At 43.4% G+C, this 27,778-nt stretch overlaps 3 protein-coding genes and 1 non-coding gene across 6 annotated transcripts; 3 read left to right on the top strand and 1 right to left on the bottom strand.

Moving 5' to 3' along the window:
- The first annotated feature begins 312 nt into the window (after positions 1-312).
- Positions 313-9,133, top strand: egln1a (egl-9 family hypoxia-inducible factor 1a). 2 transcript variants are annotated; one of them, XM_061284862.1, is made up of 5 exons: positions 316-1,340; positions 5,302-5,421; positions 7,100-7,236; positions 8,415-8,482; positions 8,591-9,133. In XM_061284862.1, exons 1-5 carry the CDS (start codon positions 636-638, stop codon positions 8,644-8,646), a joined length of 1,086 nt encoding a protein of 361 aa, XP_061140846.1. In that variant the 5' UTR covers positions 316-635; the 3' UTR covers positions 8,647-9,133. The 2 variants fall into 2 exon arrangements, with proteins under 2 accessions (XP_061140847.1, XP_061140846.1); XM_061284863.1 differs by lacking the exon at positions 5,302-5,421 and having other exon boundaries at positions 313-1,340.
- A 377-nt stretch (positions 9,134-9,510) lies between these two features.
- Positions 9,511-14,415, bottom strand: gpr137ba (G protein-coupled receptor 137Ba). Of its 2 annotated transcripts, none has more exons than XM_061284859.1 (7): positions 13,736-14,415; positions 12,460-12,509; positions 12,106-12,328; positions 11,885-12,031; positions 11,448-11,587; positions 11,107-11,228; positions 9,511-10,923 (listed from the first exon to the last, which is right to left on the bottom strand). In XM_061284859.1, the coding sequence occupies exons 1-7, from the start codon at positions 14,099-14,101 to the stop codon at positions 10,793-10,795; spliced, it is 1,179 nt and encodes a 392-aa protein (XP_061140843.1). In that variant the 5' UTR covers positions 14,102-14,415; the 3' UTR covers positions 9,511-10,792. The 2 variants fall into 2 exon arrangements, with proteins under 2 accessions (XP_061140843.1, XP_061140845.1); XM_061284861.1 differs by having other exon boundaries at positions 11,459-11,587.
- Positions 14,416-15,285: 870 nt separating this feature from the next.
- trnaq-uug (transfer RNA glutamine (anticodon UUG)) lies at positions 15,286-15,357 on the top strand. The gene has a single exon. It is a non-coding gene; the product is annotated as a tRNA-Gln (tRNA).
- A 1,895-nt stretch (positions 15,358-17,252) lies between these two features.
- nid1a (nidogen 1a) lies at positions 17,253-27,412 on the top strand. The gene is made up of 20 exons (XM_061286022.1): positions 17,253-17,582; positions 18,991-19,284; positions 19,461-19,687; positions 19,752-20,056; positions 20,132-20,272; positions 20,602-20,853; positions 21,007-21,207; positions 21,290-21,526; positions 21,633-21,770; positions 22,190-22,318; positions 22,743-22,886; positions 23,170-23,289; positions 23,596-23,823; positions 23,951-24,123; positions 24,623-24,749; positions 24,843-25,014; positions 25,143-25,300; positions 25,382-25,505; positions 26,238-26,350; positions 26,906-27,412. Exons 1-20 carry the CDS (start codon positions 17,379-17,381, stop codon positions 27,034-27,036), a joined length of 3,618 nt encoding a protein of 1,205 aa, XP_061142006.1. The 5' UTR covers positions 17,253-17,378; the 3' UTR covers positions 27,037-27,412.
- Positions 27,413-27,778: the final 366 nt, after the last annotated feature.

The following is a 27,778-nucleotide window of genomic DNA, read 5'->3' as shown; positions in this document are numbered from 1 at the left end:
GTCACATTTGGTTGCCAAGTAAATTGTCACATTTGGTTGCTTTGCTGCAATGATTCCATCCTTACAAATATGCTAATGAGAAGCTTTGATGACGCTGTAAGTGTTTGTTAATTGGTGTGCCGATTAGTTGTCAACTGTCAGTTCCTTTTCGAGTTCACACAAAGCTTCAAAAAGATAGATAAATATGAGATGTCTCTGTATGAAGATAAGAGACGAGCCGTAAATTGACGACCCGAACGTTTTCAGCGTCATCAGATATCCGACTACAGCGAACATAACTTGCTGGGGCGTGGCTTTCACCTGACGTCAGAGCGGGCGGGCTGGACAGGCTGGGAACACTGAGCGTCGCCATGCACGACGCGCGGACCGACAGCTAGCCTGCAGAATGCCTCGTGAAGACCTTGACGCAGGCCGTTTCGTTCGCCACGGGCCACCCAATGTCGCGTTATTTCTCCGACTCTACATCTGGAGAGGCAGCGGGTGTTATGTAGAGCACAGTTTTTAAGTTAAACTTTGGGGTTTTGCTGGGTGTAGCGTGGCAAGAGGCGGTGCACTGCTTCCAAAGTTATCGGCTAGCAGGGCGCGTGTGAAGGATTGGAATAAAAGGCGCCGCGTATTCGCTGTTAGCGCCAAACATGGAGAAGCAACAGAACGACCTGGAGCGAGAGCGCCAGTACTGTGAACTTTGTGGGAAAATGGAGAATCTTTTGAAGTGTGGTAGGTGTCGGAGCTCCTTCTACTGCTGCAAAGAGCACCAAAAACAGCACTGGAAAGAACACAAGCTCATTTGTAAGCAAGTGGAGAAGACGAAGCCTCCGAATCAGAAGCCCGAGCCCGAGCAACCGCCCGGGGATGAGAAAGCGCCGGATAAATGCCCGAAGAAGAACAGCCCCGAGCGCCAGGCGGACACTGGTGCGCCTTCGTCAGAAACCACGGAGCCGCAGGGGGTCGGAGAGCAACTGGCCGAGGAAGGCTCCAACAATACCGCCACACCTAATGGACAAACGAGTTCTTCACCGCAGAGGCTGGCCACGGAGTACGTCATCCCGTGTATGAACAAGCACGGCATCTGCGTGGTGGACAACTTCATGGGCGAGGAGATCGGACTTGGCATTCTGGAGAACGTCAAAGCCCTGCACAAAACCGGCCGGTTCACGGACGGCCAGGTGGTCAGTCAGAAAAGTGACTCCACTAAAGACATCCGTGGGGACAAAATCACGTGGGTCGACGGGAAAGAGGCCGGCTGTGAGAAGATCCGCTTTCTCACCAGTCGCATGGACGACCTGGTCAGACATTGTAATGGAAAACTGGGCAACTACGCCATCAATGGAAGGACAAAAGTAAGTAGAGATACAGGTGGGCATTGTTGATCATTCCATTTTTTTTTTTAACGTCAAACTTGCTTGCATACTTCAAATTGAGTGAGTCAAGAAAGTCAATACACACAGCCATTGCCTCTCTTTACCTTGTCACGTTTTACCAATGCAAACTGTGCAATGCACTTCTTCGGCAGATGTACAATACCTTTTAGAAATAAATTCCAACGCAAAGTGCTTCACATGGATGAAAAGCAACCCCCACCCCCCTCCACTTGTCCAAAATACAGAAACATGCACACAAAACAGGTTAAAATCATAATGGCGTGACCTGACGACCTGCACACCTGTCTCAATATAAAGCATCTACATGCTGTGCCTTTCTCGAACGTTCTTCAATTGCACTTTTTTTTTTGCTACATAAGTGCATAGCAACTTTACAAGGTCAGATGACTCACAGTATGACCCTGTCGGTGTATCCGGTGTCTACCGCCACTGCTGTGCGCCCCTGATTATAACAACGTATTAAACTGTTAAGAAGCATTAGGTAAAAGCTGAAAGTCAACTCTGTCTCCTACGTAGGATTTATTTTTGCATTACAGGGGTCCTTTGGTCATGCTAAACAACTGGCATGTGACCAATGTTTCTATTACAGTTTGGGCGTGATAAGTGACACTGTAATTTCGGACGCTTCCCATCAATGAAGTTGCAGCGTGAAGCTTCTCCGTTCATGATGTGAACACTCGTCACACTAACAACCTTGTTCAGATGGCACATTTGAAACTTTTGTTTGACGTTGCACTCTTTAGCGCTTCCGTTAACACTGTGCTTGCTCTGAACTCCCGTAGAGTGTGGGTGGAGTGTGGCGCCGTGACCCCGAGTCACCATTCTCAAGCAGTGAGCTGTCAGTGTTCCCTTTAAATAGAATTTAGCAGTGATTTGATGCAATATGTTGTCCAGCAAAAACATCAGCGGGCGGGGGCGGAGTGACGCAGATAACCCAAAGCGGCACGCTTCTATTTTAGTTGTTTTTCCTTCGACCCAGTTTCTTAACCTGGACGCTTCGAAAGACGCGTTTCAGGACGTGCCAAGTGTGTGTTTCGCCACCCGTCAAGCGAGAATGTGACTTCTCGCCGACTGCCCCGATTGTCCTTGGACCGTGACCAGAAAAAATGAGCACGATTTACACAAACACGAAGGCCGTCAGTATCGATGGCTCGACGGGAGCTGACGATAATGTGAGCAGAATTGGCATTGGGAAAGATAAAGGGAAAACGTGCACAAAGTGTTATTTGGTGTAATTGTTTTCATTTTCCCTTCTTCACTTGATAACATTGTTGGAGGCTGCAGTCAGCTGGGCATGTTTGTATAAACACAAAATGCTTTTGGGTGCCTCTAGTGCTTTCATGGTTGATGTAGAGGCATTTTTGAGGTTTTTTTTTTTTTTTTTGCACCTTCTAGTAGCATGAAATTGGTATTGACATTACGATTGTCATGTAGTTTGTTGTTCATCAGTTCTGACTGTCTGTGGACCTGACTGCTCCTCTGAGGAAGTTGACTGTTGACCTAAATCTTAACACTCTATAGCATAAGAAGGCTAGAGAGGAAGTCATGTGTTGCGGGGTCCTCTGAGTGTTGGATATTTCGCTATAGGCTGCGTGAGGTAGCTGTTCCTTCCGCTTCCACGCTCACCACTTTGTATACGACCTTTTTTCCGCCTTATTGTTTGCACGTCATACAATCAACAGTGCAAAAAAAAAAAGAAAAAGACAACTTAAGAACAAAAAGCATTACTCTTGGCCACCTGATACATTAACCTTGTTGTTAAACCATACTCGTCCTATTTAAAAAAAAAAATTTTTAAAAAACTCTAAATTATATCATGTCATTCATTAAGTTTCCGTCAACCTTGTTGAACTTTGACTCTAGATGGCATACTGGATATTCTATTATTCAAGCTGTGTTCTCACTCATCTATACTTCTGCCAACAGGAAGTATCAGTGACTGATTCAATTAGAGAATCGTGCTCACGTGACTCCTCCACTCACAAATGAAGCTATTCATTTATTGCAACAGCAACTAAAAAGTTGAATTACAACAGAAACAAAAATACACCAATTGGAGCACGTCTGATTAAACCATAGTCTGAGCTGCCGGTTTTTCTGATTATTGTTTTAATCGACACCAATTATTTGATTAATAGAGCATGGTGAATTCTAGACCACATTTTTGTTCTTCCTTATGATAACAATGAAGCCAGGCTTGTGTTTTTTATAAGTCTCGTTTTGACAGCCAACATTGTGTTTGTTCATAAAGTTAAAACATCTCAGGTCGTGCAAACAAGTCCAAAGTCATGCAGGCAAGGTTTAGTATGTGCATTCGCGTACGTTCAAATCCTTCCGTTTCCTTTATATTGTATTTAAAAAGATGCATTTGAAATCCCAAATCAAAGTCATGAAACAGATGATTCACACATTGTTCTTGTAGAAAACTACAGTATGTGCCAGATGAAGACGTACATTTCCTCTGATAACTGTTCTTGAGGATTTTGCATTGAATTTGATTCATTTCAAGACAGATGATCAGAAGCACGAGGCTGTTTAGACGACCATCTTATTTTTCAAGCATTTTTAGAAGAGCTTGGTTAAAAACATTTCTGTGGTTTAAGAGTTTTTTTTCTGCTTTGAGACATTATTATTACTATCATTATTATTATTACATGGTAGTGCTGGAGGAGAAATGAATCTTTCTGTTTTCTGATGACTTTGCTGTGACTGCGTTTACTTGGTACTTTGAATTTGAAGTCATTTTTATAACCATGCTCCTTATTGACATAAATGGAAATGCTGCCCGAAAATATCTAATGTGTTTACTTGATATATGCAAAACTAATCTGGTGCAAAGATATTTTATCATGATGTGATGTTACTCTTGATGCTTGATGGTAAAAAAAAAAAAAAAAGTGAACTCATTTATCCTTCAAACTTTGTAGCTGGGTGGGGCATTGACCAACGAAAGAAAACATTGCACTTTGGTTTTGATCCAGGAGTGCTCACCACTTGAGTTAACATGATTCAAACTTTTTCCAAATGTCTCAGTGAAAGTGACAAATACAAAAGTTGTTTGATTTGGTACTGATCTAAATGAGGATGTTTTATATACTTTAACAGCAGTCTATGCTCTGACTAACATTCTGGATTAAAAACTATATGTCAGGGCTTAAAGAAATGCTTGACTAAAACCTTTCAATCTGCAATTTTCATCCAAATTTACATGTAAATCTCATGTTCAGTTTGAAATATTTATGCCACTCAGTTAGTTTCATACGCAGGTCTGTTTATAGTTTACCAACATCCTGCTCCACACAGATTGAAAGGCTTAGTCATCCTTTTTTCCATCTGAAATTTACTGCAAGTATAGACTTCCAGGGAAAGACGACAAACGAGGCGTGCGCGTGCAGTTCACACCTCCCGTCACAAACGTGTCCCGAGCAGCATGTGCAGCATGAGCCCAGCTCAAGTGTGGGGAGTGTGAGGACGGGGAGGGGGAGTCATCACGGAGGATCAGCCAGTCCACCTCACGCGCTGCACGTAGCATGACCATTAAAATGCTAGTCTCTCTGGAATGATGCCAGGAGTCAAAGTTTATTGCAGTTCAGCTCTCTCTTCTGCTTTAGCTCCGGCCATACTCTCTTACAGGCATGTGCGTGCATGCAGCAGCTAAACCTCTTTGGCATGAAGGTTTTTCCCCATTAAATGCACTTTGATTGTTAAATGGTAAAATGGATGGCAAGCTTGTGCAGCCAGAACAAGCTTGCACACATCTTTTGTGTGAAAGTTGAGGAACGGTAATTCCGATCCTTAATTCTAATATTACTCTTTTGTCTGATAGAGGAGAGCTAGTTATTTTCTGCTCCAATATTTACCTGTGGCACTGTGTATTTTTAATGTCTACTCATTACCATTTTGATCTTCTTGTCTTTAGGCAATGGTAGCATGTTACCCTGGAAACGGGACCTGTTACGTGCGTCATGTGGATAACCCCAACGGCGATGGACGTTGTGTCACATGCATATATTACCTTAATAAGGATTGGAATGCTAAGGTATGGGATGGATGTGTGCGAGGCAAAAACCTAAAAAAAAAAAAACATGCTGAAAATTGGAAACTTGCTGGAAGAATAATATAATAATATTGTTATTATGATAATAGAAATGTATTTTTTTTTAAATATGCAATGAATATAAATAACTTGTAGCAGAGTATCAAGAAGCTTAAGAATACTGCATCCCTGTGAAAATGGCAGAAAGAGCCGGTATCAATATTTTACCCCAGATGTGAGCGTGGTGTTGTAAAAAGTCAATCACTGTCATCCATAGACAAAGTAAGCGTATTAGCAGACAGCAGTCATGTCCGTGACTGAGTCTCATGTTTTTTTTATTCCACAGTGCCAGTACGTGCCGTCTGGCCATCCTCCTTGTTGATAATCCCATTAAAAAAAAAAAGGATCCTGCTTATCAAACCACACCCAAACGACCACAATCGCCCCACACAGTTTAATTCTTAATGGCTTCAGCATCAACGCAGTATGAAAAAAAAAAAAGCGACTCAATTAAACATAGCAAAAGTGTTTTGGGCATCACGTTGCTCAGTTAGAATTTGGCATCAGTCGTCGTCAGGCAGTCTTGGCAGCTTTGTGTTTCCGCACATGACCATGACTGAGGCTGAGCTGTGTTTCTGCTCCAGCACTGTGCATCAGGTGGACCCCGATGCCCTCATGCTAATCATGAAGGTTGTTATGCCCATTGCCATTGTTATGTTCACGCATGAGCTTTAATTATTCCAATGAACCATGTTCTGAAACCCGGTTACTTTGGGCCCTATATTGGTTGGTTTTTGATGAGCCCTCTTTGATAGAATGTGGTTGCCAGGATACCGCGGCTCATTGCAGAAGAGGGTCTTGAATATTCAGGTTCACTTGTTTCAGTTATGTACCTCCAACCTCTATAGCGGGAACAAAAACATTCTCACGACAAAATTCTTACGGTTCGACAACAAATGATCAATATTTATAGGGGATTTCAAATCATTGTAGTATTCTCCTGGCAGTTCAATATGCCATTTACTGTGCATTATTTAAGTCCCATGTATGTACACTGTCACACCAATGAAGTTACACCCCATATTTTGCGTGTTAACTTTCCCTTAACCGGTTGCAGGTTGCTTTAAAAAAAAAAAAAAAAAAAAACGCCTCCTACCCTCATTGACCCAATTGTGTTGGCTTAACCTTGTCATGCCGTTGACATTTTCCCTTGGTTACAAAAAGTGCAAATGAGCAGAGCCTCTTGGAGGTGTGCGTGTGAAGGAGGGAGCCTATCATATCAGCGGTGTGTGCGGGTTTGAACGGCACGCTTGCAGCAATCTGCTTTTTCACTCTCCAGGTCCTTTATCCAGCCACCGCAGTTTTCCTGTAGGTTATTCTTCCGATCCCTCCACAGGAAAGCCATCCCCCCCGCTGCTGTTTCCTATCTTGAACTTTCCTCCGAGCCCCTGGACTCGTCGGACAACCCTTTCCCCTCGCATTGGCGTCCAGCCGATGCCGTTGTGGGATATCACCGGGGATCTTTTTATGAACCCCTTTTAAGGCGACGTCATGTGACGTGACCTTTGAACTTGGATAAACAATACAGATCTAAGAGCGGGGCACGCGCAGCGCTGCGCAGAGGCTTTGCTTCACCTTGCTGCTTTTGTCCCCATGCTTCATGCTTGTTCTCATCTCCCAGGAACATGGTGGCATTCTCCGAATCTTCCCAGAAGGAAAAACCCAATTTGCCGACATAGAGCCAAAATTTGACCGGCTGCTTTTTTTCTGGTCAGACAGACGCAACCCCCACGAGGTTCAGCCTGCTTTTGCTACCAGGTGAGCTTCAACCACAGAAGTGAAACTCATTTACCCATTGTCATGTTTGTCTGGAGCAGGACATTGTCCCGGTTGTACTTACTCGCTCTGAACATTTTTAATTCACCCCAAAAACCAACAAATAGCAACTGGCAGAACAATTGAATGGTCTTCCTCGAGACGGCAACTAACGTGTTTGTGCTTTTTGCCTCAATAATAGTTGGGAAACTAGTGTCCCTCCCATTAGGCTATTTGTAACACGTCTGGGAGCACTTGACAGCCAAAGTACAGTTCTTTTGTTTGTAGTGTGAGCGCTTCCTGGCCAGGCTCAAGCACTTCCATGGTCCAGTTATTAATGATGACCTTGTATCGTACCAAAAAACAAAGCAGAAAGATGCCAGATAACCCTCAGAGTCAAAGCCCAAAGTGGGACACTCGGAATAATGCACGTGTGCAAATAAAATGGCTCAAAGGACTGAAATATCAAACGTATGGATGTTTGCGTCGGACAAACTTTATCTCGGAGGTGTCCGAGGTATCGACGGCTCAAGCAGTTACGCCAGTAAGGGTGTTGGCCGTCTCGTTCCACCCCACTCGGTGCTGTTTTTGTTGTTTTTTCACCTACTCCAGCCATATTGAATTTTAGATTACCCTCTAAAAACACTCTCAGGGGAAAGCAACATCTATAAGCAGCTCCCCGTTAAATATTGAAGTCTAAAAAAATGCAATATTTAACGAACAGCCACTTGCATAATAGTATAATAAAGCATAAGGATGATAAACACAAGTCCAAATCACCCACCCAGTCAAAAGCCCAACGTGCGCTTGTGTACGTGTCATCTAATCAATGCGATCGTTCCACCCTCCAGTTATTGATCACAACTGCCTTGAACAGTGCAAATAAACAAAGATATGAAACAACTCACAAAGTCAAAGCCCAAGGTGCACTTGCATACTTTGTCTGATCAATGGGATCGGCCTTCCCAGGGATTCAAAGTGAAAAGCGCCACATTGCACGATGCCAATAAACAAGAGTCAGTGTGAATGCAGCAGTCGTGTCAATTAGGGTGCAATAACCCAAGCTGAAAAATATATGAACATAATTAAAATGTCATCTTTTTCAAATATGTTTGGGATGGCACCTCGTCCTACATACACACGTTTAGCAGTGAGTCAGTGCTCTCGCTTTGTCTCTGCAGGTATGCCATCACCGTGTGGTATTTTGATGCAGATGAGCGAGCCAGAGCGAAAGAAAAGTACTTAACAGGTACGGTTGGACCAGCGCTTCAAGCCCGTTTATCTCCGATGACTTTATGTGGACACTCGCAACAAACATATGTCGTCTTATTGTGTGCGTTTTGCTCCGCACGTGCAGGTGCAGGAGAAAAAGGAGTAAAGGTTGAACTTGGCACGCCATCCGATCCCAGCTAGTGCGACGACGCACCCGTCCGATCCAGGCAGCCAAGAAAGTGCTCTGTCCCCAGAAAGTGGCCCTTAGAGAGCATGTGTGTGTTTTACATGAGCCAGTGGGAAGTGGATGGTTTTGGAAAGGAAACAAAAAACAAGCATACACAGCCAAGGGTGTTCATATTCAGTCAAGCCTGACTGCACAACGGACCTTGAATGTCATGACATTGTACTGAAAGGGATTGTGTGTGCGTGTGTGGTTTTTTTTACTTCCTTCTCCCGGCCGGCCCACCGTCTTTTTCAATAGGCGAACATTTGCGCCACAACTCACCGGAATCAAGCTCATCTCTCAGTGAATTCCTTTAAGGTACAGCATTCTGCATAAACCCAATGCATTATGCTTTTCACGTGGAATCGTCGTTTTTATGCTGCTGTCTGGGAAATGTGCTTGTGTGCAAAAGAATGCCGAATGAGATGCATTAAAAACACATTTATCCTGACAGAATAACAATGGTCTTAATTTCTTGCCCTTTTTCATCAGAAAGCTATTTGAATCCAAATGCCCAAAGAATGGTGTCACTCTTCAAATCTAGTTTTACACTGCCACCTGCGGGAGGTGTAATGGTATAGCACTCATTTTGTTTTTTTGCGGTTCAGAGAATGGATGCATGGATCTCAATATTTAATGCACTTATTTCCATATAATGGAAGCTGATTTACAAAAGGTCACAAATTAATTGTGTCTTAATGTGACCACTCTAATGTACAGCAGATTGAGTAGGGGTCCAGTTTTGTATAACTTTAAAAAGAGCTTCATGAGAAAAGAACTTTTTCCTTACAATGTTTCCTTCATTTGATAATGAATCAGAAGTCAGAAAATACCTTCAATAAAATACTATAGACTGTTTAATTTTTCAATTGATAGCACAATCAATTTCAAGGTACAATCTGTATGCATATCTACACAATTTGGACTCCAGCCTCATGAAAATAGCGTTAATAAAACCAGTGAATTTACAAAGCAAGTATGGCCTGTTGGTCTTTTTCCTCATTCCAGTTCACTACACACCGTATAAAAACATCCACTCTCATAATAAACTTGATGAACTGGATTGTTGCAGTGGTGTACAACCACACAGTGATCACACTCAGTGTTTCTAATCATTTTGCTCTTACAAAACCAGAAGCGGAGAGAGCTGTGATATTCATTTAGGTTTTACACCAGTGCAAACTACAATAAACAGTCAAAATAATACATCTAACAGTGTCAATCAAAATGGAGTATTAAATATATTTTATATTACATTTTGAAAGTTAACCCTATGTGACCAATGTGTCTACAGTTGCATCTCAATAAATAAAAAATAATCTAAAAAAGTAATTTATTACAGGACAGCATTACACGCTGGTTGAATCGAGGTAAGTGGAAATGTTTGGTGAATCTGTTTCGCCTTAAATGTAAAAAGCTTCTTTAATTCTAATTTATGGACTTACTAAAATTCGCAAATAAGGACCCCTTTAGGCATATCATTGTGGATGTGGCTGATGAACAATAAGGATTGTTTTGGAGAAGACTGACCACCGGAGCCAAGTGCTGATATTTTTGGCATCCATTAAATAGTTCAATTAAGATCAGTCTTCTGATAGTTACTGTACACTATAGCGAGCATTAAAAACAAAGTCAAACGGAAGGGATATGCCTTTGAGGACAACAACGTCCACATCTTGGGATAGGGACTTTTATGAAATTCAAATTGAATGAGATGCACAAAATTTATCAACTACTTCTATTTACTTGTGTCCATTTATCAGAAAAAAATAAGTGACTTTAAAAATATATATTTCACTACAATCTATTTGACTGTTTCCATGATCTAAACTACTATATAATAAATTTGTATGAAAAGAAATACACATACAGTACATAGGGATAGAGTGCATAATACAAAGGGTCAGGAAATATATTAATCAGATATCAATATAACAGGAAGAAAAATGAGTAGTAAGATTGGGCCCTGTTTGTACATTACAGAATTGTGCAAATCGTCTTCCCATAAGTAGTCCTTCATATACTGGCACGTTCTTTTATTGAACTAATGTGAATATATCGAGTCCAGTGTGCTTGACAAGGATAGTAACGGTGTGCAAAAAACCTTTGGAGTCAAGGAATTCATTGTGACCTCATGTCAGTAATGGTTGAGCTCCTCTGGAGGAGGCGGCAGGTGGTAAATGTCGTCCCCTCCGACGTACGCGCTGATGCTGTTACTCTGGCTTCCCCACTCGTAACTGTCGGCAACCAAACTGTCACAAACACAAAGGAGTGTCATTGAGTCTGAAGTAGGCAAACTTTTAAGTCACAAGTATTTTTTTTTTTTAAATTGAGAAATTGTTTCTTAAAAACACTCAGTGAGCCAAAACAGTGTTTTGCCCGTGCATTAAACATCTCTTCCTGTAACTACATTTTTAAGGAATAATGTTTTAAACCTGGCTTGGATGTTCTGAGGCATGACGCTCCATGCAAGGTCATCATCACTGTCGTAACGTCGAGGGTTGTCGAAGAAATAAGCCCTGGACGAGAAGACGTGACTTGGAATCCCAGAACCGGTCTGCGAGACAAGACAGAGACCCACATTGCTTGTTTTCTTCTGGTTTCAAAGAAACATCACTTACAGTCTCCTTCAGCTCCTTCCACTAAACATCACGCTGATAAAAGTTGCACCACAACTACCGCCTCTTCTCATGATTAAGCTTCCAGTATTGCACAAGGTGCAGTGAATTTTGTAATCCCTGGAAGATGCAAAAAGGAAGCAATGGCACAAGCTTACTGGTGACTCACCCTGTCCAGGTTGGGCTGGCGGACTCTGAAGAAAAAAACGACAAGAGAAGTGGGGAGCAGCTCCCATATGAACAAGATCACCCCAAAGACCACGTAGCCTGTGTCGCCTAGAGTGGACTGTAGATCTGCCTGAAAGAAAATACAAACATGTCGAGAATAATCCAGAGAGTTTTAATTCTTGCTATTTGATTTATTCCGACTTCATTCGGGTTGCTAGTGAGCTGGTGATCTTCTCTTCTTTTTTTATTTTATTTATCAAGGGGCTACTTTGAGTATGGACCACTAGCGACCTAATAAATTGCCTAAAGTAAGAGAGCATTTGTTTCTACGCCGGTCGGTCAAAATATTGCTTTACCGGTCATTGCACCAAAAAAAAACTAAAGTTTTGCAATGAAATGCAATATGAGATGAAATTCTGAGGCTTACCTGGTCAGAAACGTTGTACCAGTCATAGTCAAAGGAGTTGATGCTCTTATTGGACAATCCCAGGACCACCAGGTTGTAGCAGGCCCTGGACGTGTACAGGAGGATAACAATGGCTCCTATGGCACTCACCTGGCACACCGACGTTCCCTGAAAAAGAATCACAAGGACATCAAACCAAAACTCCTCATCTGTGTTCTTAAACATGGTTGCTCATTACTCACCTTGGATTCCAGATAAATGTTAGCCAAGGACATTTTGGCAATCTTGTAGAGACACAGCGAGAGCGAGACGGCGCACAAGACGAAGAGGGTGTCGTTGATGGCAACCCTCACCAGCACCACAGTGCGGGCGTCCGCAGACGATGTCCTCACCAGCATGGCGCACACCAGGTTGACGGCCAAAAACAGCACGCTCATGAACAGGAAGACAAGGTACAGTGGCAGCCTTGCGGGGACACAAAAGAGTTGTGCAAATTCAAGAAATCGTGGAAGCATTTTTCTCTTGCAAATTTTGTACTACGAAGACCATAACTCTTCTTCGCACACTGTAAAACTTGTCACGTGACTTTATCTTACCTGTATCTCAGGAGCTCTGGTGCATATTTGGACTTGGCCTTGAACACGACCTGTCATGAGAAAGAGAAAATGGTGTACTGTAAATACCTCGTGTTGTTGTGATGCAACAAGCCGTCTTCACTTCTGTATTCAAATTGCAGCAAATACCCAAAAAAAAAAAAATCAAACAGGAAGCTTGCTGGCTTACACTTTTTCCCCACACATTTTCTACTGCAGCTAAGAATAAACTTTAGTTAGCGGGCTGAGAAGCTTTTGGTTGATATGCGAATTACGTAAGCAGATGAGGAATGAGTCACTCGTAAAATGTGATTGGAACGAAGTGTGTTATCACGCTGGCACCTCAGTGGGACGACTGTTGTCAATAAATTGATTATAAATAGAACTTTAGTTTCAGTTTGTCATCACTGAGAAATCATTTTATACAAATGGCACACCATTAATTGCTCAGTTATAATCTTGTGAAAGTCTATTAAATAGTGCATAAAAAAATTGGAGTTACATTTATAAAAATTAAAAGCAGTAGCATGGTATCCTATCAATTTTAGGAAATTCAACCTGATCCTCTTGTTTACCTGTGGAATGTTTTGAACAGGTCTTTGTTGACCATGCGTCAATTGTTTTGCTGCCACCGTCCCATTTTTTTTTGTAATATGCTGCGGGCATTAAAGTCAAAATAAGAGGATAACCAAAAATATTCCTTGATTTGAATATTAAATATTTTGGAAAGCTTTTACAGATCATTGTATTTTGTTTTTTATGGATGTTTTTCAACACAATGTTTGTACAAGGAGCCGGTTGAACCGCCTCAATATACCGCAGTCATATTTGTTGTTAGTCACAGAGGAAAAAGTAAACAATCTTACGTTACGGTATCTGTCTACATGTGCTGCTCCATTGTTTCTGTTCAAATATTTGTCGCTAAAAGGGTTATAACACTGCAATACAAATGCTTTTGCGAGCCTGTCGATGGTAATGTTTTTTTTTTTTTTTTTTTTTAAATACAGGTGTATTTTTAATGGTTTGAAAGTGTACTTTAACTTAAGTGGGATTTAAACTGCTTGTCTTACACTTACCAACCGAGCCACTAAAGTTTAATGTCGCTCATGAACACTTGGAAAGCTGCATAGTTTTTGCAGGTGGTATGAAAAATATTAATATTCTGCCCCTCTTATGTGGCTGTGGTGTGTAAGAAAATATTAGCAAATATTAACCTCTCTGTAGAAGACTCAAGTTCGGCCTTACCACTGGCAAAGGACGGCATCATGTTTGCACTCACCTGTGCAAAGTAGAGGTTCATGAGGCTCAGTGTGAAGAACTGCAGGCACACGGGGAAGCAGTACAGCAGCCAGAAGGGAAAAGGCCCCAAAGTGTTGGCCGTGACAAAGTTCTTGAAGTAGAAGGAGAAGAGCACCGTGCGCAGGGCCGACCACAGCAGGCACAGGAACAGGAACACGGTCTGGTAGCTGAAGCGCTTGTGCCGGTAGCGCAGCACCAACCACAGTTGGACGTAGATGAAGATGAAGAGCAGTGAGTAGAAGGCGCTGTAGACCACCGTCAGACCCAGGGTCACGTAAGGGGGCACGGCCGGCGTGAGAGTGGGCAGGGGGAATGACTCCCGAGTCTCCTCCACCGGGGCCTCCATGAGCGTCTCCGCGATGAGGACGAGAAGGAGGAGGAGGAGCCCGGCTCCTGACCAGCGATCGCGTCAAAAGCAGCTCAAGCCGGTGCAGACGAAGCGACTTAGCACGGACGACAACGCAGTCAAGAGAAAGGAAGCGGCAAGGGAGGAATGAGGCTCACTTCCTGAGCCTGACACAAGCGCAAGCACATGATCGGATGAGGATGGCCGGCCGGCCGCTCGCTCTCGGAGGTGCACAGACGGAGGCGGCAAGGAAGCTGCACGGGACCAGATCTTGCAACCTCCCTCCCTGGTCGGATGGCTGGATCTCGCTGCATGGCACGCCCCCTTTGCAGTGACGTCACTGGTCGCGTCAGCTGACGTACGATTGTTGTACCTTTAACCCTGTCAGGGAGCGCCTCACGCCAGCTAAAGGGTCCCTGGAGACAAGTGCTGCTTCGCACGTACACCCAACAGCCCCAGCATCAGGTTCAAAGATAATACTCAATGTTGATGCTAAAATGGCAATGTTTAGATCATGCAGGCTTAAAGACTTTCTCATTTTTATGTAAGTATATGGTGCCACTTTAAGTTCAAGTTTTGAAAAGGTATATAGGCCGGATGTTCAATTGCCAGCAAGTTTGACTGGAAATGAAAGCTGCTAGTAATTAATTAAAAAACATTAGGCATACCATATCACAAACTGTCCCTCCCCCCCCCCCCCCAAAAAAGTAATAATAAAATTATTAGAGGCTGCTGTCTGTATGATGATACATTTTGATGGTGTCCCTAAAAACAAAATGTCACTCTGAAGCCTAGTTAGTAGGAAGCTTGCATTAAACATTCACTCATACGCCCATTTTAGTGGGTGAAGACGCCAAAATCACATTTCCTATTGCAAAACTTTCGTCCCCGCCCTGTCTGTGGTTTGAAACACTAATACATTTAATATCAGTGTTCATCACAAAAGACATGAGGGCTAATCTCTTGAACGAGCAATGTGAAGACAATGACCGTTTGTTGGAGTAAAATGTCTGAATCAAGTCAAATATGAGCAAGGTTTGCAAAATTGGTGATAAGTGTGGGGGTGGTTTCACATCGGTGGAGCATGTGAAAATGCAAGAGGCCAAAGTGGAAGGTCATTTGGTGACCGCATTCATCACTCCACACCGTTGTAACACTGCACAATCCCAAAGCTACCATAGCAGGGTTCCATGGTGTAATGGTTAGCACTCTGGACTTTGAATCCAGCGATCTGAGTTCAAATCTCAGTGGAACCTGAATTGATCATTTATGTTGCACTCCAAAGACGTATATGTTATGTTGTTAGCTTACCAAAAGACTCCAAATTTCCCACTGGTGTAAATATGGGAAAGAAAATATGTTCCCTGTCACCTCAAGATGTACCTTACTTCTCATTCAAAGTGATTTGGGTTAGACTAGGATACATTGTGGAAGAAATTGTATGTGTGGTTAAAATGTTTATTCCAGCGCCTCCATCTCATTACCCACAATGGTCACATGATGGCACTGTTAACCTATGTTATACATGGAAACATGGTAAAGTCCTGCATTACATTTACATTTACCCTATAATGGTATCTAAGCCAAATACAGTGAACTCAAAAACTATTGCCTCATTCACTTTCCAAAATTGCACAAACGTGGTCAGGATGGATGTAAGCTCAAGGCTCAATTTATCGTTATTTTGTCTGCTGTATAAACATCTGAGGCAGCCTATATGGTCCAGAAACACAATGTTGATGCAGCTGGCTCAACTATTCAAAACAGGGCAAATTGGCTTGTTTTGAAGAATGAAGAAATAAGTTTAAGAAGATGACGCATAAAGGTCAGCTGGCACAAAATCGAGCGAACACACTCAAGTGACTGTCCATCCATAAAACAGGAGGAAAAAAAGTTTATTCTCAAAGCTTGAATGTTGAGTGTCTAGTCTGTGGTCATAATGTTTTAATCCAAGCGGCCATCAGATTCTGTCGGTGGTTACTGGGCCATGCGGTGATGTCAGTGCCCCGATAGGCCTCTGGCTTGTCTCCAAATGCACTAATATGGCTTCAGTGGATCTTCACACAGTGGATCCTTTATTCGGATACTTTATAAACGGAGGTAGATAATACAGTAAAGGACGTTTCACTTCAAGATGGCAAAAGCTGGGCTGCTGTAGTTTGAATGAGTGAGTAAAATTTCACTTGACAAGATGTTACCTGAGGTAAGTCCCTAAGAAAGGAGATGAAACTAATTTGAGATTTCAACAGGCAGGATTATTCAACAATAAGTGTGGTGGAAATCCAGGCAGAGTTAACATGACCCTTGCGGGCCTGCACAATTAATTCAGCAGATAACAATAAATGAAAAAATAAAAAAAACACCTTGGTCATGGTAGATGTAAAGGTTGTAAATAAACAAAGACAACTTTTCTTTTCCCTTTTTCTTCCTCGTTCTTTTTTGAAGGAAAAACAACCTTTTGATAGACGGATAGATAGATAGATAGATAGATAGACAGATAGATAGATAGATAGATAGATAGATAGATAGATAGATAGATAGATAGATAGATAGATAGATAGATAGATAGATAGATAGATAGATAGATAGATAGATAGATAGATAGATAGATAGATAGATAGATAGATAGATAGATAGATAGATAGATAGATAGATAGATAGATAGATTCAGTTGTGTTTACTTTTTAATCTCAGTGTATTTGCATTTAATTTTATAACAGTTCTTTAAATATTCACTTACAATTCTTATGTGCAGCTTACTTTAACCGAATCAGTATTAATTAATTGATCTATTTCTTTAATTTATTTATTCAGATGTACATTTTTAAACTACACAAATGTGGATTATAAGATACTTATTTTAAGTTTAATAAGTTTTCCCAAGATACTGTAGTCTTTATGTTGGTCAAGATAGTGGCACTACGAGAGGTTATTATTTTCCAGGTGTGCAACGTAAAAGTAAAGTGAAAGCTTATGTGTGAGATTTGTGATGTTCTTTTTTTTCCAAAGTGAAAGAGACTACTTGAGAAATCTGCCTTTAAGATCAAGCATGTCCTCCTTCTCATTTCCTTTTCTAGTATTGCTATTTGATGAAAGAAGCCCGGAGCGCCCCCCTCAGCTCAGCTCAACTCCGCCCCAAGTCCTTCAAACTCTGCCTGAACTTTCCTCACTGGAGGCCGGGCGTCACTCTGCTCCGTGGACCTCCTCCGCTCCGGTCACGGTGCTGCAGACTCAAGCACAACCAGGACTGCTCCGAAGCCCCTGTAGAACACGAGCAATGGCTTGGCTGGAGCAAGCGTGGCTCGTCTGCGCCTCTTTCCTCGCAATGGTGGCGTCAGCTCAGAGCTTAACGCGAGGAGACTTTTTCCCGTTCGGTCCGAGCGCTGGAGATCAACAGTTGGACGCGGGCGATGACCTCACGCACAGACTTGAACTGGAAAAGCCTGTGCTCTTTTATGATGGCACTTTTAACAGCATCTTTGTAAGTAAATCCGCATTTTACTATTATTACCATGGAAATAAAAATGTCAAAACGTCCTCTGGTTTGGTTGGACTATCCACGATGGTCTTGCGCAATTACGCACTTCTTTGGGGTTTATCAAACGAAAAAACCATATGTGTGAAAGAATGACGTATTTGTTTTCTTAAATATTGACTTGGTTATCACAAAGATTGCATGAATCGTTTGGAATGCACGTGTCCTTCTCACATTCTTGCAGCCCCAGGTTATCACTTCACTGTTGACCTACAACCCAAAGTGCCTCCTACTTAAGTATATAACCAAGTGGTTGGCTCTTCTTTTGTGTGAATGTAGCCTACTTCCCAAAAGTAATGTTTTCAGTTGTTTCCTGCCCTATCACTGAAGTTCTTATGAGGAGCATATTAATGTAAAAAAAAAAAATGCAAAATTGTATGAAAGATCCACCATTGTGTGGGACACACAAGTACCCCTTTATATTCTCCCAATCTGCTTTTTAAATAAAAGGGCTGTGTCTTTGTTTTCAGCTTTAATGCATGAGAGAATAATTTACGTATTTAACCAGACTCTGGTTACCATAGGAATTCATATACCAACAAATACTGTCTTTAACTGACAGACTATTTTGTGAAGGTTTCCATCTGCAACTTCGATGTCCACTTTTGAGTCATGTGGGAATTGTTTTGGTGCATATCTGTGCCCTAAATTGGGAATAAATATTTTTTTTACTAAAACAAAAACATGCATGGGGTTTCCCCTCTGTTCCGTTACGTCACCCACCACAAACATATTAGTCAGCTCCAATTAAAATTCTTCACGCAGCAGATAAAACATATGAACTAGTGTCTGTGCCCGGTGGGGGAACACTCACCTCTTTATATCTGACAAAGCTTTAACCATCCAAAAAAACAAATATACAATAAAAAGTCATGATACGCAATGGCAACTTACTTAAAAGGTCTAAATCGCACACTGACTGACCATTTTCCCAGCTTTTGGGCCAGGAAGTGGCTGTAATGAAGATGACTTGAGGCTCTCTGGGGCTGCTGGTCAGGGGTAAGGACAGGAAACGTAGCGTTCTTGCTCCCCCCACCCCCCACCGCCCACCCCCTGATCAGGAAGTGAAGGAGCCCCATGTGCCGGGGGCGTCTGCGTGTGTTTTTGACATGATCCCAGCTCCTCTTTTCATCTGCCTCGTGAAGAAAGTAAAACCGTTGTCCAATGGCATCTCGTTCATCAGCGCTCATGTGCCGCCTAGGAGCGGCCTTGGATCATTAGTCTAATGAGTTTGGGATAGAGATCAAAGTGGGACACATTGGACTGGAACAGTCCTTCACGTGTCTGTCCTAGTTCTTGTGAACAAAGTCGTCCCCAGTTCCAAGCCTCGCCAATCCTCATCTTGTCATTTCAGATCAACACCAACGGCTTCATCGCCACTGCGCAGCCCAAAACCGAGTCGACCTACCTTGGCAAAATGCCCGCTCCCTTCGGAATGATCGCGGCTCTGCACGGAGATCTTGACACAAGCGATGCAGAGGGGAACGTTTTCTTCCGTGAAGACAGCAGCCCGGATATGCTGCGTCGGGCTGCGGAGCACATCAACAGAGCCTTCCCAGAAGACCAAGAAGTCAGTCCCACCCACGTGGTGGTCATCACCTGGATAGACGTCGCCCAAAAGGAGACTGAAAGCACCGGCGAGAAGAAGGTGAGCCTCATAATGATGCAATCATGTGAAAGATGTCTGAGTGGTTTGTGGACGTGACCTTTTGGCCTTTAGGGCTGCAAACGATGTCAGCATCAGCCACTAGTCTGTTTGAATGGCAAATAGATACTGAAGGCACACTCATGAATTAAATGCTCATGCCATTTTTCCCTTAACAGAGAAACACCTTTCAACTGGCCATTGCATCAGTGGGGTCTTCTTCATATGCTATAATGCTATATCCCAGAGATGGGATACAGTATACAAATACTCCCGTAGGGGAGACTAGCGTCATCCTGCACGCTGGGTTCAGTCAAGGCCTGGTTCAAGGTTTCCTGTTTTCCAGTCAGGGCCCATACTACCGCACCACCAATGACAAAGACGCATCCGTCAGTGCTTTAGCCGAGTATGTCACGTCGTACATTTCCATTGTGTTGCTTTCATTGAAAAATGTGCTTTCACCCATTCAGGCAGACCAACTCAGGACTCAGGGGGGTTTGGGTGTATGAGATTGGAACGTCGCCTTATTTTACTAATGTGGCTCCAGGAGAGGTGAGCGAGCTGCCCACTGAGGCAACATTGTCCCATTCCACCGTCGACATAGAAGAAGCCCCTGATTCCAGGGGAGTTGTGTATACGAATGGACAGCAAGAGGTTTACCCTCCTGTTGAACCAGAAGAGGAACAGATCCAGGTAGAACCCGTTCAATACCAGCCCCACCGACCCGACAATTCAGAAGTGCTGGTGGTGGAGGACACGGATATAAATGTCGATGGTGAGTTGTAATGCTGCCTGTTGATGTCATTGGATTGAATTGATATGATTTTCTGCATTTGCTTCTGTGTTTTAGTGTTTGCGTACAACCTTGGCACATGCTCAAATAACAGACAAAAGTGTTCCCAATTTGCTGACTGCAAGGACCACTCCAGTGGGTATTGCTGTCACTGCAGGCCCGGTTTCTATGGCAATGGGATACAGTGCGTGGCAGAGGGTATGGCTACTTTACGTTCACATACAATTAGAAGAAGATGCTTTTTTTTGGCCAGATTAAGATCACTTACTCTAGTTGGGATTCATGGAATGTTTTACTTTTAAATTATTTGAGTATTCATTGATGTCACAACTGTTTAGGTTTGGTGCTAGTGGTGTAGTATATGCTGCTGCATTTCTAACCCATCAAAAACAACAAAACCAAACTGAACTCAATAACAAATCATTGCTACACAGAATGATGATGACGCCTTCCTGGAAATGATTCTCCGACAGTCCAGATATGGCGAGACGTCAATGAATATTGACAATGCTTATTTGTCTTGCTAGGAAAACCTCAGCGGATGAACGGTAAAGTACATGGCCAGGTGTACGTGGGCAACTCTCCCACTCCGGAGCGCTTCAACAGCAACGATCTGCACTCGTACGTGGTGGTGAACGACGGACGCTCTTATGTGGCCATCAGTGACATCCCTCAGAGCCTCGGACCCTCGCTGATGCCCCTATCAGCGCTGGGCGGTGTGATCGGGTGGGCTTTTGCTCTTGAGCAGCCCGGCTTCAAGAACGGCTTCAGCATTATCGGTGAGGGAGAGATTCAGTATCCGAATGTCACAATTCGTCATACAGCTGTGCTCGTTGAAATTCCCAAGAATGACCTCAGCGTAGACCCAAGGGGCGGCAGCTAATCTATTGCTGGGGTGGTCTCTATTAACCCTTTTTGTGCTCGTCTCCTAGGAGGAGTTTTCACTCGGCAGGCTGAGGTCACCTTTCTACCCGGGAATGAAAAGCTGACAATCAGGCAGGAATTTACAGGCATCGATGAACACGACCACCTTGCGGTGAGCACAACCCTGGAGGGTCGAGTTCCTGAGGTGCCTCGCGACTCCACCGTTCAGGTGGAGTCCTACTCTGAGATCTACCAGTACAGCAGCAACTGTAAGTAAACCCCCATTGTGGAAATGCCAGTACTAATTTAAGAACATGTTTACACGGGAAGAAAATTGTTATTTCCTTTCAGTAATCACTTCATCCTCCACGCGGAAGTACGTGGTCAACTTGCCCGATGGAACCAAGGACGAGACGAGGACGTATCAGTGGCGTCAGACCATTTCCTTCCAAGGTTGTCAGCATGACGAGTCCACGAGAGACATGCGGCCCACGCAGATGCTCAACGTGGACCAGGTCTTTGTCATGTACGACTCCAAAAATGAACTCATCCGCTTCGCCATGAGCAACAAAATCGGAAACATCAACGGTGAGCTTCCGGACATTATTGTTTTCGTCCTAGCTCTTTTCCTGCCGTGTCACCATGACATGCTGGCAAAAACTGTGTTTGCTATGAATCAAATGACTTTTCTCAGGAGGACAACCAGAAGAGAATCCGTGTTTCACCGGAAGACACGGCTGCGACACCAATGCGGTTTGTCGACCTGAAGAGGGGACCAAGTTCACATGCCAGTGCGCCTCTGGCTTCACTGGTGACGGACGCACGTGTTACGGTATGGTCAATTTCAATATTCGGTAGATTGTTGCCAAAATATTTACTTTCAAGAAAACCCGCTGTCCCGTGAGATAGACTGGCGTCATTTGTCGATTAGACGTACACACATTTCTAGTTGATTTGTCTTTCATGACTGAACAATCTCACTAATTTGGGGAAAACCACGCGTGGGAAACGTTTTTCAATCGTCCTTTTCAACCAGAGTGAGACAGGAAGGCATATACAGTACAAAGAGGAAGGATGTATTTTAGACAGATGCTATCTGGAACCATTTGTAATGAACAAATCTTCATTAGCTCTGATCTCCTGTCATCTGCTAATGAAAGACACAAATTTGACAAATCCGGATTTAGGAGATTACGTGTCATTTATTATTAACATGATTCTTGTCTGATAACTGTTACTTATCTCCATTAGACATTGATGAGTGCAGAGAGAATTCTGAGATTTGTGACTCACACGCTATTTGCAACAACCAGCCTGGCACCTTCCGCTGTGAATGTCTCGATGGATATCAATTTGCCAGCGATGGGCAGACGTGCGTTGGTAAGTACTCGGCTCACCAAATGAAATAACTTACAAGCGCTGTTATTTCATGCAACAAAATGTGAGTAATGATAGATGTTTGTGACAGCACTGGCAGAGCTAGGATTTGCTTTCTTGGGGTTTGCTCATCAACCCACAGAACAAAAGTCTTTTTGACAAAACCCGAGATTTCTTCAAAAATGCAGATACTAAACATTCCTTTTGTGTTCCTTGAGGGGAAGGGTGAACATATGGAAAGAAATTTCCAGGAAAAAAAAATCAAAAAAGGAAAGTTAATCATCTTCAGTCCTACTCTACTCTGAAACGACATAAATACGTCTTTGGGAGTGAATGATTTGATAGGGGAGCTGTTTCGAGTGGACATTTCTGCCTCAGCACGAAACATGTACTCAGCTGCATTTGTCTGGCCTCCTTCACCCATCAGCTGTGAATCGACCCACGGACGCGTGTGAAGAAGGTACTCATACCTGTGACATTCCTGAGCGTGCTCAATGTAGCTACACTGGAGGTTCCTCCTACATCTGCTCCTGCCTGCCCGGGTTCACAGGAGATGGAAGAGTCTGCCAAGGTAAAACCTCAGAGACACAAATCCACTATACAGACTTGAATTGTTGCACCATCTGCTCAAGAGCCGGGGGGGGAAGTGAGCTGGGTTACATCATGTACTTGCTGGAACGGGATAGTAAAACATCGAAAACAGATGGACATTTCAGAGTATAGCTTCTTCCTTGGCTGCTACTCCATAAGTCACATTCATAGTGTCGGAGTCCTTGCTTGACTCCCAAATCATTCTGTGCAACGCTAACCATAACATGAGTGGAATGATAGCTCATGTTTTTTTTGCCTTGAAGACATAGACGAGTGCCAGCCGGGCAGGTGCCACCAGGACGCGGTGTGCTACAACACCCAGGGATCCTTCACCTGCCAGTGTAGGCCGGGTTACTACGGCGATGGCTTTTATTGCTCCCCAGGTAAGTTTGAAGGCACGCCGGCAGTTTTTTTTTTTCATCTCGCTAGGCCAATGAATGACTTCAACAGCCAATGTGATTTCACACCCCTCGGTGGACTGACAGGAAACATGTGTTCTGTTATGTCTGCTAACATCCAGCTGCTTTGTTTTGGATGGCTGCCACTGGATCTGTGTGCAGGGAATTTTGCACAGCTGGCATCTGTTTTTTTATTTTTTTTAAGGGGGAGTTTTTGTCTCATTTAAGATAAAACAAGGAGAAAGGAAATGAAGATGCGTCATAAAATCCATGCCCACGCATTTCTTTCAGAGCGGACAAAAACGCAATGTGAGAGCCACAGAGACAGTCTTCTTGGTGTGACTGAGTTTGGCCCTCGTGGTCCGCGACCTCCTGTTGGGCAGTACATCCCCACGTGTGATGAGAACGGCAACTATGAATCCATGCAGTGCCATGGCAGCACAGGGCACTGCTGGTGTGTGGACCGCAACGGACAGGAGATCCCAGGGACACGCTCAGGTCCTGGTGGTCGACCCATGTGTGAGTTCATTACAGTTGATTTTATACCACACACTTTTATTCTATTATTTTCAGATACATTACAAACAGTTGGTCCGTTCCTACAAATCATTTATCAATTTATGATTGTGTTTTCATTGTCTGTTAGGTATTGACCATGGTGGGGTGAGACCACCCATTGGCCCCACCCCTCGACCTGACATCTACCCACTGCCGCCTGGCACACATCTGCTGTACGCACAGAGCGGCAGGATTGAGCACGTCCCCCTTGAAGGTTACGATATGAAGAAAGAAGACGCCAAGACTGTCCTCCATCTACCTGTGAGTTTTTCCCTTTTCATCTCGTTTAAGATCCACGTGGTCAAAGCAGACCATGACAGTTTATATGAACAGCTGCTAACAAGTGCAACTTGATTCATATGGTCTAATGAGTGGTGTACATTTTTTTCCACTACCATCAAGCTGTTATTTTCAAGGCGTCAGGTGAGGTGTCTCATAAAATGCTTGTAAAAAGCCTGTTGTGTTCATCGTGCTTCCAGTGTAGCAGCTTGAATTCAAAGCCTGCCTGCCCGTTACTTGAGGCACTTGGTGACATTCTCCTTAATTACAAACATCAGCTCCGTGCAACTGAAATTTGCATTTCTCTGATTTTTCACATCGGCTGTTCTTAAGTCTGGCGTGGCTTTTTCGTAATGTGCGGCGGTAGATTTATGTTAAGTCATTAATGTCAGAAAATACATCTGCTTCATGTTTGTATTTGGGAACACTTGTTTTTGAAGTAAGCGCGGTTCAAAGCTGTTGTTTGGCGTCTGCTCCACAGGAGAAAGTAGTTATTGGAGTGGCCTACGACTGCGTGGACAAGATGATCTACTGGACCGAGATCACGTCTCCATCAATCAGCAAGGCCAGCATTCAGGGGGGAGAGCCTGTGACGATCATTAGATCAGGTAAAACCTCCCTTTACATCCATTTCTCACACTCACTTGTCAGAAACAAATTGTTAAGACGTGGACTTGACTTTTTTTTTTTTTTTGTCAAAGACCTGCAGAGTCCAGAAGGGATTGCAATCGACCACCTGGGACGAAATATGTTCTGGACTGATTCTGTGGCGGACCGCATCGAGGTGGCCTCGCTTGACGGCTCCCAACGACGTGTCATTGTAGACTCCGGTCTCGTCAACCCCCGTGCTATTATCGTGGACCCACCCAATGGGTGCGTGATGGTGTTTTCTTAAAACAATCCAAAGCCCTGCAGAAAATGGCTGAATGGATAAATTGATTGATATTCTACAAAACTGTAACAGACGTTGTTTCCATTCATTTATTTCTACATCGTTACAGTAATCTGTACTGGGCCGATTGGAACCGAGACGCTCCCAAGATTGAAACCTCTTACATGGACGGCGCCAACAGACGGGTGCTTATTAAAGACGATCTGGGCCTGCCGAACGGTTTGACCTACGATGCCCAGAGTTCTCTGCTGTGTTGGGTGGATGCGGGTAGGTCAGAGGGCGCGGCGACGAAGTGGTCAATGAAGTGCCTTTTGGAAATCAGAGCTGATTGTAGTCTGTTGCGTGTAGGCACACATAAAGTGGAGTGTACCAACCCAGGCCGAGGAGACCGTAGACAGATCTTGGAGGGCCTTCAGTACCCTTTTGGAGTCACTTCCTTTGGGAAGAACATCTACTACACAGATTGGCGAAGGTTTGAATTATTTGCTTTCCACCCTTGTTGGAGCCCAGTCACCATGGTTCCAAAAGTTGTATTTACATGAGATAAAATTTCCCCTAGAAAATCTGCGCAATTATAACTAAAGTGTATGATCAAATTTAGAAGTGTGAACTCACTCATAAGTTTGTGAAACAATCTCACAAGTAGAAGAGTGTCTGGGAGGTCAGTCTTTAGCCAGGACATAGAGACACACAACTTATCTGAAGTGGTTGCACGAATAAAATGATTCTCATGTGACATCAAGCATAATGGAGGTTTGACTTTCAAATGCATATTTTTCCAACTTTTTCTCAGAACATAAACTTCACACCTCCCATGGCATTCAACATGTGAGCTTGCACTACACTGGCATTAAAAAGCTTGGATGCTTTCCCATCCTCAGACACTCTCAACTTGATACTGTCTAGCTTTTCCCCCATGTGGTTCATTTTGTGGTGTTAGATCGGCGGGGGTTGGGATGTCTGTTTGTGTGTATGTGTGTCTATGTGGAAAGGCATCCTAAAAAGTGGCAGCTGCTTGCAATTTCTCCACCTCAGTTGGGGGAAGGTATACGCTTCCACAGTTGCACATCAACAAACTCTGCCAGTCCCATCTGCCCACACTTACTCACTCCTGACACAAAACACACAGACTGGTCACTTTTAGGAGTTTCTCATCTGTCTGAGTATTGGATCGCTCACTTTTCTTTGGTATTATTTACTACAGGGACGCTGTGGTCACAGTGGACCGCTATACGGGCAGGGAGTCTGACGAGTTCCAGCCTCAGAAACGCTCCAAGCTATATGGGATCACCACAGCCTACGCCCAATGTCCTTCAGGTGAATGCAATGACCGCAATATGGATTCATGTTGACATTTTCTCTCTCCGGTGTTGAGTGAGCAAAGTCCCCTTCCTGCCCAGTGTCACCTTTCGTTTACTGTCCTCCTCATGAGCCTTTCTTAGAAAGGCCTTGACCCTCATACTTTTATCGGCTATCCTCAAGTCAGGCCTTAAATCTAGCCTTCAATGAATCCCATTTTTTTATGAGCACTGGGCCCGCTTTGAAGTGTTCCAAGGGTGTTTTTACGACCATAAAGTGTAGCTTCTCTCTTTGACCAAACCAAGATAACACTGAGTGAGAATATGACTGAATATGACTGAGCCCACAACAGCCCGAGGCCTCGTCCTCCCTTCTCGATAAGGCTGCATGCATGAATCCAGGGAATGTGCAGACCAGTGGGAGGGCCTCCAACATCTGCTGTTAGCTATGTGTTTTCTGTAAGGATGTATATGTCTGTAAAACAAACCACGAAGAGGCTGTTTCCTGTCGCTCCCCTGCTATGCTCGTTTATTTTAATAGGGCCTTCCTGCATCTGTATGCTTCCTCCAACAGGACAAAACTACTGTGCGGTGAACAACGGCGGCTGCACACACCTCTGCTTAGCAACACCCAACGGTCGCTCCTGCAAGTGTCCCGACAATGCAGTCGGCGTGGGCTGCGTTGAGAGGAACGGCGAGTATTGAGCAAAAAATAGAAGCCACTCGGCGTTACTGTGATGTAACCGCTGAAAATGCCACTGAGGTGAATTTACTGTGCCTTTTATTGTGCCTCATTGCTATTCTTATCTGCATTTTTACATTATAAAATCCCAACAGAATTGTAAATATGGACACTATTATGTTGACATTGTTTTCCCGAGTGCACATAAACTGAGAATAAAACTCAAGGGATTAGTAATTTAATGTGAAATACGTTATAGTAACACATGACACTATTTCCTGTTGGTTTGGGCTTGTTTCTATTAGTAATATCGACAGATATGATTGAAGTTCCTGTTCAAGCTTTGTGGGATGAGTTTACATGGTGGGCAGAAAAAAATAAAAAGGTTTTTCTAACAAATTTGTTTGCATTGTCATAGTGACCTCTTGTGTTTAGTAGAAGAAATTACATCTATAATCCAACAATAATCGGCAAAGCGCATACTTTTTTTTTAAAGGCAGGCATTTTATAAACGTCCCGTTGGAATATTATTTGCACATGCCGTTTCACAAATTTATATTGCACCCGAATCCACCATGAGATGTGATTTATTCCTTAATTTAATCGTGCGTCATCCAATGGAAAAAAAACAGACACGGAAGTGAATGAGATGAATTTCCCTGCAATTTGTCTTAAGGATCAAAACAAATTTATTCTTGATTGAGATTAAGGCAATTTCAAGTTATCCTGGTGATTATGTAGATTCCATACATTTTTGAAAATATT

The sequence above is a fragment of the Syngnathus typhle genome, linkage group LG8, assembly GCF_033458585.1.
Source record: "Syngnathus typhle isolate RoL2023-S1 ecotype Sweden linkage group LG8, RoL_Styp_1.0, whole genome shotgun sequence".
NCBI lineage: Eukaryota > Metazoa > Chordata > Actinopteri > Syngnathiformes > Syngnathidae > Syngnathus > Syngnathus typhle.
Note: the sequence above shows the minus strand (reverse complement) of the source record. Positions and strands in the feature narration are given on the sequence as shown.

Excerpts from the sequence above, each read along its gene's own strand:
- egln1a (XM_061284862.1), top strand. The coding sequence starts at position 636 with ATGGAGAAGCAACAGAACGACCTGGAGCGAGAGCGCCAGTACTGTGAA. Across the intron at positions 5,422-7,099 it reads ATAAGGATTGGAATGCTAAG|GAACATGGTGGCATTCTCCG; the intron begins GTATGGGATGGA and ends CTCATCTCCCAG. Across the intron at positions 8,483-8,590 it reads GAAAGAAAAGTACTTAACAG|GTGCAGGAGAAAAAGGAGTA; the intron begins GTACGGTTGGAC and ends CCGCACGTGCAG.
- gpr137ba (XM_061284859.1), bottom strand. The coding sequence starts at position 14,101 with ATGGAGGCCCCGGTGGAGGAGACTCGGGAGTCATTCCCCCTGCCCACT. Across the intron at positions 12,510-13,735 it reads TGAACCTCTACTTTGCACAG|GTCGTGTTCAAGGCCAAGTC; the intron begins GTGAGTGCAAAC and ends TTCTCATGACAG. Across the intron at positions 10,924-11,106 it reads CCTCAGAACATCCAAGCCAG|TTTGGTTGCCGACAGTTACG; the intron begins GTTTAAAACATT and ends TGTTTGTGACAG.
- nid1a (XM_061286022.1), top strand. The coding sequence starts at position 17,379 with ATGGCTTGGCTGGAGCAAGCGTGGCTCGTCTGCGCCTCTTTCCTCGCA. Across the intron at positions 23,824-23,950 it reads TCCTGGTGGTCGACCCATGT|GTATTGACCATGGTGGGGTG; the intron begins GTGAGTTCATTA and ends ATTGTCTGTTAG. Across the intron at positions 24,750-24,842 it reads TGTGACGATCATTAGATCAG|ACCTGCAGAGTCCAGAAGGG; the intron begins GTAAAACCTCCC and ends TTTTTGTCAAAG.